This window comes from Eucalyptus grandis, chromosome 9, assembly GCF_016545825.1.
Source record: "Eucalyptus grandis isolate ANBG69807.140 chromosome 9, ASM1654582v1, whole genome shotgun sequence".
In the NCBI taxonomy this organism is placed as follows: domain Eukaryota; kingdom Viridiplantae; phylum Streptophyta; class Magnoliopsida; order Myrtales; family Myrtaceae; genus Eucalyptus; species Eucalyptus grandis.
Genome location: NC_052620.1, coordinates 38,507,079 through 38,521,451, shown reverse-complemented (window position 1 = coordinate 38,521,451; position 14,373 = coordinate 38,507,079). Strand labels below are relative to the sequence as shown.

At 38.0% G+C, this 14,373-nt stretch overlaps 1 protein-coding gene across 3 annotated transcripts; it reads left to right on the top strand.

Moving 5' to 3' along the window:
* The first annotated feature begins 4,553 nt into the window (after positions 1–4,553).
* LOC104419747 (CRAL-TRIO domain-containing protein C23B6.04c) lies at positions 4,554–8,120 on the top strand. 3 transcript variants are annotated; one of them, XM_010031505.3, is made up of 6 exons: positions 4,554–4,846; positions 5,635–5,763; positions 5,947–6,123; positions 6,736–6,834; positions 6,970–7,215; positions 7,614–8,120. In XM_010031505.3, exons 2-6 carry the CDS (start codon positions 5,695–5,697, stop codon positions 7,875–7,877), a joined length of 855 nt encoding a protein of 284 aa, XP_010029807.1. In that variant the 5' UTR covers positions 4,554–4,846; positions 5,635–5,694; the 3' UTR covers positions 7,878–8,120. The 3 variants fall into 3 exon arrangements, with proteins under 3 accessions (XP_010029807.1, XP_010029808.1, XP_010029806.1); XM_010031506.3 differs by having other exon boundaries at positions 4,555–4,828; positions 5,621–5,763; XM_010031504.3 differs by having other exon boundaries at positions 4,555–4,846; positions 5,621–5,763.
* The last annotated feature ends 6,253 nt before the right edge of the window (positions 8,121–14,373 follow it).

The following is a 14,373-nucleotide window of genomic DNA, read 5'->3' as shown; positions in this document are numbered from 1 at the left end:
TCCAACATGTTTTTTTTTTGGTGTTTCTATAAGTAATTATGAATTAACTCTATCGTGTTTGACAGTTTCGTGGACCTCCAGAGTTTACTTGGTTGGAAAAAAAAAAAAAAACCTCTTACTGCTCTCCAACTACTGGAGAAATACTACTTTAGCCGAATATAAACACTCACGAGAGCTTTCAGTATTTTTGTTCGAAATCATTCCTCTATCTTTTATTGATTTAAAATTGTTCTATCGTACTTTTTCTTAAATTTTCGATTCTTTTATTTTTCCTGATATGGCACTTGAAGAAATGACGTCTTTTTGTGTCAACAACGCTATTTTGGGTTTAAGCAAACTCCCTTAGCTTAATAATGGCCACATTGGATGCAAACAAATAATAATAGAAAAAAGCCAGCTCTCATGCATCAAAAGTTAATGAGGCTAGCAAAAGGACTAAGGTAGACTGCTATGATCAGTTTTGGAGCTTAAATGTATGAAAGGAAAGTTTTAGGAGTAAAATGCACCGTCGTGACAAGTTTTCAAATTTTTTATATAATCATTAATACAATTGAAACTTTTGATGTAGTCATGCCTTTACTTTTGTCAAGAGTTAGCAAAGTTGGTTGTGTATTTCATAAAAAGTTGCTAATTTCGCCCACCTGAATTTCGTGCACCATATGTAGTCATGCCAAACACATGAAAGTCTACAACTTAAGATAACTAAAGGTCAAAACTGATTAGTTGCCATCGTAGGTCATGGTGAATTAATTATGAAGGAAATGCCGTTCCTCTTGAGAATAATGATTTCTTTTAATTCCAAAGTAGATCGAGAATTAACTCAATAGATGGTTTTTCTATAGAAAGAAATTTCTATGCTCAGCTTGATGAAAATAGAACTTTCCACACCTGCCCATTTTTATCATAGCTCATAGTAATTCAGAAATGAGCGATGGCACTTTCCTTAAATTAGAAATAGAGGGACGGCTTTCATTTTCAGGTAACAGTAAATTAGTTAGTATCGACAATCTACTTTTTGGCCAACGATGGCATACAAGATTCCTAGTGCAGGAGCCGAATATTCCAAGTCTACATCAGTGACTCCAATCAATCAGATATAGAATTGATTTGCCATGCGTGCCCCGCGAGGTAATTGACAAAAAGAAATTTGTACATGATGGGGAGACCGAAGAAATTTTTAATTTTTTTTTATCCCCTTATATGCATTACGAAAATAATGTTCTTGATTACGTAAATTACCACAGTTAGTCATTTCAATCGTAATAACAAAAGAGATTATTTTAGAGCTATTCTTCAAACGCAATTATGTGTTTGTTATTGATTTTCCATCTCAATCTTTATTTTACATCTGTTGATTTGATTTTTTTCTTTTTGGGTGGTCGAATTGGGTTTAGTGGTTAAATGTCTAACGGGATGTGATGCATCACAAGTCGTAATTACACTATTTTCAATTTTCCAATTTAGATTTACTTTGAAAGTCTAGGCTCGCCACCCTCCTCAAAATAAGCGGTTGTGAAGGTTTGCATGCATCCATGGCAATAAGCCAAAATAAAAAGCTTTGACATCTCGTGTTATTTACTCAAAAAATAAATATAATCCTCTGGGGGCTCCATAAAAAAAAAAAAAAAATACATAAGGAAGATCCGAGGATCTTCTACAACTATGCAGGGCTATATAACTATTCAATCTTTCAGTGTTCTTTCTTGCTAGCTGATGAATTCCACATGGCTTATTAAGCTCATATAACATGCTCAGCAAGAGACCATTACGAAAGCTACACGATTGTTTCGCGCTACATATCTACGATTGGGGATGGAGATGGAGCATGGCATCTTGCGCCCACCCTGGCCGGGGCGAATTTTTCCCATGAAAGTCGTGAAACAAGGTTGATTCCTAAGTTCTCTGAAAGTCTTTTGGTCTAGCACGGCGCTTATGTCGTTGCTCGATACTCTTCTCGACCCACGTCTATCCCTACCTAACGATGCGATACCTTAGATGATTGATAGATGTAAAAGGTCTATTCTAGGGTTTGCATCTATGCCTATGTCGTTATCGATTCGGTGTGCTTGTTTGTTGAGCCTCCGGAGTTGTTGGGCTCTTAAATGTCTATAAACATAGGGATTCTCTTTAGATAATGCAGGTTATTCACCTCCCTCGCTTTTTGAAAAGACAAGAAAGGGTGAAAGGAGGCACCCAAAGCAGCTGCTATCCATCAGCATAACCCATAAAGCCTGCAGCCAGCTACCGAATGCTCGGCTCGTGGTTTCGCTGGGCTCGACGTTACATCGTCCTCGCCGGACCGCCGTGCACCGAAGCCGCCGGCAGTGTCTTAAGGGTCTTCCCGGGAGCAGCCATCGACTCCTAGTTTCGCAGACTTGAACGTAAAGCCCTCATCCGGCTGAGTTACCACCATAATGTCTGGCTCAAGTTCGACGCCTTCTCGATCACTCCAAGACTCAGCTTTCCATCGGCTATCGAACAGATAATAACTTTTCAGTGGAGCAAGAGTATCTGTCGATATGGCCAAATTGGGCGGTTTGTACTGTTATGAGACGAATTTGTTTGTTGGAAAAATTGCACTTGGACACAAAGATGCCACTACCCCACGAATTATTATCGAAAGTTTTCCTTAAGTCTTTTTCATTTCATTAGGTCCTTAAACTTTTAAATTGTCGTCGTTCATGTCGGTCTTTTCAATCGAGATGTGAATGAGATGTTGATGTGAATTGTTACGTCCGTATTGATTGAACTGGCCAATCGATCAATGTGTAAATGAGACGTTGATGTGAATTGTTACGTCCGTATTGATTGAATTGACCAATCGATGCGATAATGAGAAGTATAAAGAGAAACCCCAAAGATGCGTGTCTCGCCGCTGCCTACACAATTTACAGGGTTTCAACAAGTAATCGATATTTACGATCAATGGTGTAATATCATTTATAGTAACAGTCCTTATATATTGTATTAACAATTGAAAAGAAAAATCTCGATTTAGCATGGTTTCTTTGGATACTTATGAATTCCATTAGACTCATAAATGATACATCGGAAGAATCTTTTGGGTTTTTCAATATTAATAGATTGATTGTTCCACTACTCTATCTTACAAAGGGAGAAAAAATCTCCCAAAGCTGTTTATACTCAACCTATGCACGATACCTATCAATTAAATGCTAACGAAATTGCCTTTGGGAAGCCACCGACATGGAAATACCTTTTGGATTTTTCCGCGCACTACAAAATTAATAATCCAACTTAAATTTCTATTAGTGACATTTACCGTATTTATATCCTCCACATTATTAATCGAGCTTAGTGTGAGCCATGCGACAGTTCGCACGTGGCCCAACTGGAACCTCCTCCCTCCGGTTTGGGTTTTTTCTTGTTTTATCGATGCCACGTCAATCCTTTAGCCTAGTTAGCATTGACGAGACCTACCAATTCGGCATTTCCATTCTCCTCTAATTGAAAGGACTAACATAACCAAAAAAGAAAGAAAGAAAGAAAGGATTTCAAGAATCTAATGGAAGGAAGAAAAATGTTTAGAGACTTGATTGAACAATATGCACAAATTCGGTGACAGTAATACTTTTATCATTATAACTTATCTAACTTGTTTGAAATTATCCGCGTCTCTAGCTAAACAAGGCACTTCTTAGGCTTACCATCAAGGTGGTTGGCCGATTTATATGAAATTTAGTCCCATATGGTTTGGAGCCCTCTCGATCACAATTTTGAACTCCTCTACCGCTCTCAAATCACAAGAAATCCCGATTCATCAATGGGATAAGTTTAGCTCGTGCACGAGGCATATGATAATTCTGGCTTTATCTCAATTTTGCATATGATGGTGCGGTGACAACGAGCTCACTCGAATTGCGCATTCTAGCTCGGACGGAACATTCCGATTGTGGGAAAAACTTCTCTATTATAATGCTCAGGAAAATTGTCGATACCAATCGCCCAATCGCACCCTTTGTTGTTCGTAATTATATAAAAAGAAAAAAATAAAAAAGAAAATGATATGTATAATGAAAATCCTAAAACTTATCATGAAATTGCAATTTAGTTCTAAAAATTTTAAAAAAATAGAATTAAGTCATAAAATTTATTACGAAAATGCAGTTTAAAAATGCAAGTTAAATTTAATCTAATCAAGTCCTTCATTTGATTGTATTTTATTGAAATTTTAGGATTTGATTATACTTTTATAATAAGAATTAATTATACTTCTAGAACTTAGCACAGTTACCCCAAAAAGAAAAGAGTAGGTGCTGATGTTTTCTGTCAAGAAAGAAACAAGGTGCTGGTTGGATCACACGTGGAGTTCACACACGAAAGCGCATGGAAATGGACGGTGACGGTGCGCTCGATCGAATCGAGTCCAGAAAGGGAAGTCCGATCAGACGGCGAGAAAGAGAAAGAGAGAGAGAGAGAGAGAGAGAGTTATTCCGCCGGCTGTCTGGTGGCGTCCGCAATGAAGTCAGTCCAACTTGGAGGTCTCTCTCCTCCTCCTCCCTCCCTCCCTCCGTAAAAGCTCAGTCCACTTTCTCCTACGCTCCCCTTTCCCACTTAATAAATATTCTTCCATATTTTGACAAAAAAAAAATATAAATATTCTTCCATATATGCTCGCCATCGTCGCCTCCACCATCTCCCTCCCTCTCTCTCTCTCTCTTCTCTTCTGCCGGCAAGACCGCGTACGGCATTCTTCTCGTGAGGCTCGGAGATCGCCGGAACCGACGGACGAACCCGTCTTTCGTCTCCCTCCCTCCGTCCCCTCGGCCTCGGCGTCGCCGTCGCCGTCCCCGTCCGCTCCGAGCAGGTGCCTCCCCTTCCCCAGGTGGGTGCGCGCGTGACTGTGCATGTGCCGTTCTTTCCTGTCGGGAACCGTGATCGAGTCGGGACGAGCTCTCGGCGTTCCCTCGTGCGCTCGTCGCCTCCCGGTTTCTGTCCCCCCGCCCGCGCGCGCGCGCGCGCTGCATTCTTGAGTGGCGACTTAGAGAGCGTCTCGTTAGTACGGTCTCGGTCGGCGTCGGCAGTTTCGACCGGAGCGATCGTGGCTCGTGGCGTCGCTCCCGTCGTGTGGAGTTAGATCTGATCAGCAGTGCATGAGGTCGTGGTTGACTTTGCATTCCGTGTGGCGATGGTGGTGTTTATTAATCGCTGGCCTTGGCTCTTGTTTGACCGCTGCATTCCTCTCTCTTTTTCTTTTCTTTTCCAAAGAATGACTGTTCTTAGATGGGTTTTGTCTCTCGTCAAGCTTCGCGTTCCTGTATATTCTGAAGTTCTAAATCTCTAGTCAACCATGAGTTTGCCAGTACGTATATTTACATGTTCTGGCGTGGGGGGGAGGGGGGATTTTGTTTAGAGCGAAAGTCTAGATGGCACAGTGCGAAAGCAAAAGATTAATAGTGCAGTTATGAAAGATTGGCCTTTTGATTGTTCTTTTCCATGATTCCAATGGATCCCACAAGATCACTCCTTTCAGTTTCAGTCACCTCTTGCTGAATTTTTGATTGAGGTTGCCTTATAGTTTAGAATGCCCTTCTGCTTCTTCTTCTCCTGGTGTGATTCATCCTCATTACTGTATATAACTCGGATAATAATTTTACAGAGGACTGCTTGCAGCTCTGAATCGTGAAATTCAAGACTTTTCCGGTTGGTATAAAGTTAACTCGATCGGCAGAGATGATGTTCCTGCGGAGGAAGACCACTCAAAACCATCCGGAAAATGAGTCTCTGCAAAAAGATGAAAAGGTAAAAAAGTACCATCTTCAACTGCTCACTGTATTTCTGTCCTTATAAGAATTTGCTTGCTAGCATAATCAACTTATGACCTGTTCAAACACAAAATTACTGCGACTTGGCCATTGACTCGTAGGAATATATTCCCAAACTTTACCATAGAAACACAGAGACTGATGATCATAATGTTCTCAGGTTAGTGAGCTCAGGGCCGAACTTGGACCCCTATCTGGACGTAGTCTGAAATATTGCACCGACGGATGCCTGAGGAGGTATTTAGTAGCTCGAAACTGGAATGTTGAAAAGGCAAAGAAAATGCTGGAAGAGTCGCTTAAGTGGAGGTCCACTTACAAACCTGAGGAAATCCGCTGGGTAAGTTTGATGGAATACGATCACCTGGTCTTCCAATTATCATTGCTGTACCACACCCTCCATATCTTACATCTCCAAGTTGGTAGAAAATGTTGGATGGATTCTGTACCTTCAAACACAATCAGTTGCAAATTGTGTAAAATCCTCTGGTAATACTATTTTCTGCCTATGTCAATTTTGTATCTATAAGAATCTGTGTTCTGTTCCGTTTATTCATCAAAGATAAAAACTATCGGGGAGTCGATTTTCTCCCTGAAAACTAGAGATCTAGATGTTTGCATTTTGCTTCTCATGTAGCTACCGACTAGAGTAGAGCTTCAACATTTATAAAATCTTCTATTGGACTTGTAATGCTCTGGTAAGTTTTCTAGCTAAGTAGTCACGTTGCCCTGTCCAAAGGAAAAGTAGTCATGATGCATCTTTATTAAAGTGTTGCCCTTGCCAAAGAAAAAAGTAGTCATGATGCATCTTTCTTTTAGTGTTTCCTGTGCGCATAAGAATGTCATGCCCTTTTCTAAGATTTTGATATACCTGCAGAGTACTCTCTTGGTGTTACTTCTCATTTTGCATGAATATAGTACTTTTCACTGATGAGATACCTTGGTCATCTAGCACGAAGTTGCGCATGAGGGTGAGACTGGAAAAGTTTCTAGGGCGGACTTCCATGATCGATTCGGAAGGACTGTGCTCATCATGAGGCCTGGAAAGCAGGTTTGCCCATTGATTTTTTCCTCGGAAGTTTCTTTCCTTCTTTCAACTCACTAATGCTTCTGCTAAATACTGAATTTCGCAAAATTCACATGCTTATGTATGTATTTGTCTTAACTTTTTCACTCTACTGTGTAGAACACAACATCGGCAGAAGGAAATATCCGCCATCTAGTCTATCTGATAGAAAATAGCATCCTCAACCTTGCTGAGGGTCAGGAATCAATGTCATGGTTGATTGACTTCACTGGATGGACATTGAGGACCCAAGTTCCTGTCAGAACTGCTCTGGATATCATCAATGTCTTACAGAGCCACTACCCTGAGAGGCTTGCGGTAGCGTTTCTGTATAATCCGCCTAGAATTTTCGAGGCATTCTGGAAGGTTTGATTTCTTCCTGAGATCTATATCAATTTTTTTTATTGATTGAGGTGTGAACTTATATTTGCTCTACTATCCATTAGATATTCCTAAGAGCATTTTCTGCTAGAAAGCATGCATTGCCACCAGACGAGTGTGATTGTTTTGAGACACTAATCATATGCACAATCCAGTAAGGAGAAAAACGGAAAAAACCAGGAAGAAGTCTATCTTTTCATCTGGCTTCATCGGTTTTGCCTACATTTGAGAATTTGGAGGTGTGATGCGGGTTGCGGCATTGCATTTATGCGACGCATTGCTTGTAAATTTTTCGTGTTGCAGCAAGAGCATCATCTCTAACATTGAGATAGGATGACTTTTTCCAATTATATCTGAATTCGCGATGCTTATGCCATTTTTAGGCAGTCAAATACTTCTTGGACCCGAAAACCTCCGAAAAGGTGAAGTTTGTCTACCCTAAAAAGAAGGACAGCGTGGAGCTGATGCAGACTTTCTTCGACGTGGATAACCTCCCGAGCGAATTCGGGGGCAAGGCCACGCTGGAGTACGACCACGAGGAGTTCTCGAGAATGATGACCGAGGACGACGTCAAAACAGCCACATTCTGGGGCCTCGACGATAAACCGCACAATCCTTCTAACGGGCACTCGGGCGTGGAGGCTTAACCCGTGCTCCTCGCATCGCCCGCGAGTTGATTCAACTCCTCCCGGCAGGCCGCCCATCATCCGTGTAAGAAACTAGGCAAAAAAACGATGAGATCCACCTGCTTAATGTGAAAATGATGAGATCCTTTCCTGTAACTGCATCAGCCATTATTGATTCTGTAAAACTACTCGTACTCTCTCAACAATGGAGGACATTCTTTAATCGCTGCATCACTTGAATAGTAAGCTCCAACGTTGAAAGATGACCACCTTCTACTGTGCTGGTTTTCACCTCCGGAGTACAGCAATTTCGTGTCCTAAAAATGGTACTTTCCATGTTTAGGACGCCGGTCGATCTAGTCTTTCAAGTCCAATTTGTCGTTTCAAGGGTAGTGTCCTTAATTCCTTTTCTGCAACATTAGAGATCGTAAGTTTGATACTCCTGAACATTCAGGAAACATAAATAGACGAGGTGTGTACTTATTTTCGATGTACATGCGGTTCTCGGTTTTCTTTAAAAAGTTAGTGAAAATGTGAACTAAATACTATCTTAATCCAATTTCAACTAGTGAGGAGAAAAGTAATGAGAAAAAGAGTGGTAGAAAAAAAAAGTGACCGGTTTCGTCCAATTTCGAATTTTGAGAACCGGACCAAGAACTGACCACCCCTAGTCACGAATTCATTCATTCTCTGTAATCAATATTTTTCTTGCTTTGGTTATGAGGCACGAGTCGATCTATTGAAAAATGTGAATTGCGGGGGATTTTTTTTTTTTTCTGTTTTTATAAAGAAAATCCAATTGATAAATGGATTTTAAAGATGGGTAGGCTGGGATGGTTGAGATTTAGTAGGGACGCCCAATTAAATGGCCTGCCGATTTGGTGGGGTGCAACTGGGGAGAGTTAGGTGATGACCAAATTCAATGGGCTTTGATAATTCAACCTCTCTAGCATGCTATTAAATGCGACGTAAGTCTGGCTCAATTGCTCTGCGAAGGCCCACGAATCCGATGATGCAGTTGCGTCCATTGAATGGCAAAATCACGACACCCACCGCATTTAGAAAGATCTCTGTACACTTTCAATTTTTTGAGGGCTTCTTCGATAACTAGCCAATTTTTCACCATTTCTATTTTTTTATTCTCCGAAATTAAAAATAGAAAACGTGTTTGGTAAAATCAATAAATTTTCTACCATCGCGAATAAATTTGAAACAAAATCAAAAAGTAGAAAAAACTTATATGTTTGTTCTTGAGAATAATTTTAGAATTGAGCTATTTTTTTTCTCTCTTTTCTTTTCTTATTCTTCTTTGTCCTCCTCTAACTAGTGGCCGTCAATTGGCCAAAGAGAAGGTCCAACGACCTCGTTGGCCATTGGCGTGGCCGTCCTTACCTCAACTAGGTGGGGCTTGACCTCACCTAGCCACAGTAAGGTTGGCCTCGCCATGGCCAATCAAGGCTTAGGTTGGTGCTAGTTGGGAAAGGCTCAGCCTTGCCGGAGATTGGCAATGTTGCCGGCAACAGGTTAGAAGAGGAAGAAGAAAAAAGAAAAAAAGAAAATCTAATAAAATTATTAAAAAATAAAAAAAAAATCTTATTGTTCTTATTTATTTATTTATTTCCGAAATATAAATTTTGTGTAGTTACCAAACACGTTCAAATTTTTAGAAACTCATTCAAGGAACAAAATCAGAAAAAAAAAAAAAACTATTTCCAAGCAAAATTTATTCTCAAGAACAAGATGATTTTTAAACAAGTTCTAAATTGTTATGGAAAATGTGGAAAGTATTTCTAAATTGGAATTGAAAAGAATAAAAGAACATTAGATTTACATGGAGACCCTTGCGGGAAAAATACGGGAGGAGAATAAGCAAAATCCACTATAGAATTTCAAAGATTACAAAAGATGGCTATGGGAAAACTAAAACTTGTTTTGTTTTAACTTCTTGACCTAATAACTTAAGAAAAACAATATTTATATTGCCCCAAGTCCTAATGTTGGCCCAAGCCCATAAAAATAAAAAATAAAAAAATTCTAGACATACTCAACAAATCTCCACCTTAACTTGAATTCTACGTAAGTAATAAACAATCTTCTTCTCCCATTAGAATAAAACTCAATTGCAGCAAGCATTAACCAAATAGCAATGGGCAAAGGCTTCGTCAACACATTACTTGGATTGTTTTCTATACCAATCTTTAGGACCTTGATATAGTTATCAGTGAGAATGTCTCAAATAAAATGATACAATATATCAATATGCTTTGTTCTTTCATGATACGTTTGATCTTTAATAAGACGTATAACACTCTAATTATCACAATGGACGATAGTTATACCATGATCCATACTAAACTCTCCAAATGAGCCTCTTAATTGTATGGTCTTTTTAACTCCTGCAATAGTCATATATTTTGCTTTTGTAATAGGCAAAGCCAATGTATGTTGTAAAGTAGCTTTCCAACTAATTGCACAACCTTTGATAGTAAAGATGTACCTAGTTAAAGATCTCCTTTTATCAAGGTCACCAATATAATCAGAATCAACATATTCTATCAGAATGTCACAAGTTTTCCTAAACTCTAAAGCAAAATCAGAAGTATTAAATCCACTTCATAGCTTGCTAATGAACTTTGCTTGGGCATGATAAATATCTATTTACCATGTTAATAGCATGTAAAATGTCAGATCGAGTACAAACTATGACATATATACGGCTACCAATTGCACTAAAGTATAGAACATGTGACATATATTTTACATCATCATCTGTTTTTGGACATAAATTAATGATAATCTGAAATGAGCAGTAGGAGGAGTACTTACTGGTTTGACATCTTTCATGCCAAAACAATCTAACACCTTTTCAATGTAGCTTTTCTGGGGGAGACATAATTTTCCTCTCTTTCAATTTCATCGAATTCCCATGTTTAGGATTTTCTTTGCTATACCTAAATCATTCATCTCAAATTTAGTGCTCAATTGTGCCTTCAAATTCTGTATATTAGATTTATCTTTTATTGCAATCAACATATCATCAATATATAATAACAATTAAATGAAAGAGCCACTTAGAAGTTTGCACAAATATACAAAGCTATCATATTTGCTCCTATAATAGCCAAGTTGCACCATAAACTACCACTATTTAGGTGATTGTTGCAATCCTTATATGGAACTTTTCAATAGACAAATATGATCTTTCTTACCTTAAAATTAATACCTTCTAGTTGACTCATATAGATTTTTCTTTTTAAGTTCACCGTGCAAGAAAACTGTTTTCACATTGAGTTGTTTCAACTCTAAATCATGTATAACAACTAACGCAAGAAAAACTCGAACGGAGTTGTGTTTAACGATAGATGAAAACACATCATTAAATTCAACTCTCTCAATCTGATTATAGCTTTTAGCGACTAGACAAGTTTTGAACCTGATGTCTTCAACTCTAGGAATACCTTCCTTTCTTTTGAATACCCATTTACAACCCACAATTTTCTTTTCTTTCGGTGGTTTAACAAGCTTCCAAGTTTGATTCTTTTCAAAAGATTCGATCTCTTCATTCATAGCAACTAACCACTTGGCTTAATCTTTTGAAGAGACAACTTCTTTAGTCTTAGCCTCACTATACTATACTAACTCTACAAGTGAAAGAGCATAAGCAACAAACATTGAGAACCCATATTTCTGAGGGGATTTTGTTGTCCTTCTTGGTTTATCTCCAGTAATAAAATACTGCTCCTTTTTTAAGTTCTTCATTCTCAATATTACCAATAAACAATTTAACTAGTCACAAAAAAATTACTTGAAGCTCTACCTTCTTCGCCACACTTTCTGGATTTTCATCACAAGGAACAAATTATTACATTGGATGAAGTATAACAGACTCATCTAAAGTAACATCTTTGCTAAGAATAATTTTAGATGAATTAGCACATCAAAGTCTATAACCTTTTACACCAAAAGCATAATCGAGCAAGATACATTCTTTTGCTCTAGGCTCTAGTTTGTCCTCACTAACATATGTATATGCTAGACATCCAAATATTTGAAGAGAAGAATAATCAATAGATTTACTTGACCATACCTCCTTAGGTGCTTTCCATTCAATAGATGCGCAGGGAGAACAATTTATCAATCAAATAGCTATATTGGCCGCTTCAACCTAGAACTCCTTGCCTTAACCATAGTTATACAATAGGCACCTAGTCCTTTCTAAATTTCTAATAAGGTTTTGTTCTTGCAATTTGCAATACCATTCTATTGTGGTGTATTCACTGTAGTATGATACCTCACAATACCTTTAATTTTGCAAAACTCATTAAACACACCTTCACAAAATTCTAGCCCATTATGTATTCTCAGTCACTTAATCTTCTTACCAGTTTGCTTCTTAACAAATCTTTTCCATTGTTTAAATGTAATGAAAACATCACCTTTTTGTTTTAGAAAATAAACCCAAACCTTTTTTGAAAAATCATCAATGAAAGTGAGTAATTACCTCGAACCAAGTCCTTTCGAAGGAACTTTCGTCGGCCCCCAAAGATCGAAGTGAATAAAATCCAAAGGGTCCTTTGTTGTGTGAATTCTTGTCTTGAAACTGATCCTTTTATGTTCTCCAAATATACAATGCTCATAGAAATTCAATTTTTCAATTTTCTGACCACACATAAAACCTCTCTTATTTAGCTCCTACATTCCTCTAATACTTATATGGCTTAATCTCATATGTCATAATTTAGTGTTGTCTGATTTTGTCATAGTGGTTGAGATTGCTGTTGAATCAGTAACTGTAATGCCTTGTGGTTAATACAAAGTGCCAATTTTCAGCCTTTTCATCAGTAAAAGTGAACATCTCAAAATCTTCATAAATCTACTTTAGTTGTAAACCTACAACGGTTAGCATCACGTGTACCCAAAGAGATGAGGTTTTTCTTCAAATTAGGAACGTGTCTGACGTTATCTAAAGTTCTGATGATGTCGTCGTGCATCTTAATATTGACAATCCCTATCCCAATTGCTTTGCATTGTGCATTGTTTCCCATTAAAATACTCCACCATTATATTCTTTGTACATGGAGAATCAGTCACAATTCACGATTAGGGTATATGTGGTACGGATAGCCTGAATCAAGAATCTAGCCATCACTGAATTTGTCTTTATCATCTGCAACCAATAACTAGTCTTTGTTTCATTCTTTAGCAACACTAGCTCGAGCGGGATTTTTGTTTCCCTGATTCCGCCTATTTTGGTAGTTTTGATTGTTCTACCGATTTGCATTCCATTGATTTTACTGGTTCATATTATTTACTCTTTGTTGCTTTGCCTTTAGTTTCGGACAATTTATCTTGATGGGCCCTTAGACTTACAATAGTTGTAAATTAGATCCTTATGCTTCAATTTTGATATGGTATTGCCACAATTACTTCTCCCAACAGACCTTCCTCTACCAACTAAACCAACTCTATGATCATTATTGCCTTCAAAAGTCAATTCTATATTTAGTTTCTACTTATTTAGAAGACTAGTTTTGATATCTTCAACATCAATGGTTTCTCTACTAACAATCACGATCTCTCTAAAATTCTTATAAGAGGAAGGTAGTGAAACTAATAATAAAAGAACTTAATCCTCATTTTCAATCTAACATCAATACTTCATAATTCAAAGATAATAGCATTGAACTAAGAAAATGAGATTTAGGAGAAGCAAATTCAACTATACGAAGAGTGAAGAGTCGTTGCTTGAGTCTCAACTGATAGGTGAGGCATTTTGTCAAAAAAAGACTATCCAATTTATTTCATAAACTTGCAGATGTTTTCTAATCTTGTATCTCATGTTCGTGAGACACAACCCAATATTAGATAGGGCTTTTTCATCCAATTCTTTCCATGTTTCATCTAATGTGTTTTTCAGTTTCTTCCCTTTCCCAAGCAAATTTTTCTTCAACCCCACTGCATAAAAATAGCCAACATATGAACTTGCCATAGGTTGAAATTGACATTCCCATCAAACTTCTCAATATCAAATCTTGTTGTTAAACTTGAAGCCATAACCAGAAGACCGAGAAAAACCCTAAGGGTCTAATACCAATTCATTATGGCAAATGTGAAAACTATAATGAAATTGAAACTGAGAATAATAAAAGAACACTGGATTTACATGGAAACTCTTGCAGGAAAAACAACCTTGGGAGAGGGAAGAAGCAAAATCAACTATAAAATTTCAAGAATTACAAAAGATGGCTCTGAATTTTATTTTATTTGTCTCAACTTCTTGACCTAATAATTTGAGAAAAACAATACTTATATCGCAGCAAAAATTGAAGCCGACTCTCCTCTGAAAGCAGAAGCTTTGGCTGTCCGTGCAGCTCTGTGGAAAGTAGCGAAGGAGAGAGAAGAAAGGAGCCCCACGCTTGAACAGAACTTACAGATGGAAGTACAATCTGACTGCAAAACTGTGGTGAACAGCTTGATGGGCTTTGCACCGAGCCCATGGATAGTGGAACCAATTTTA

Excerpts from the sequence above, each read along its gene's own strand:
- LOC104419747 (XM_010031505.3), top strand. The coding sequence starts at position 5,695 with ATGATGTTCCTGCGGAGGAAGACCACTCAAAACCATCCGGAAAATGAG. Across the intron at positions 6,835-6,969 it reads TCATGAGGCCTGGAAAGCAG|AACACAACATCGGCAGAAGG; the intron begins GTTTGCCCATTG and ends TCTACTGTGTAG. Across the intron at positions 7,216-7,613 it reads TTTTCGAGGCATTCTGGAAG|GCAGTCAAATACTTCTTGGA; the intron begins GTTTGATTTCTT and ends TGCCATTTTTAG.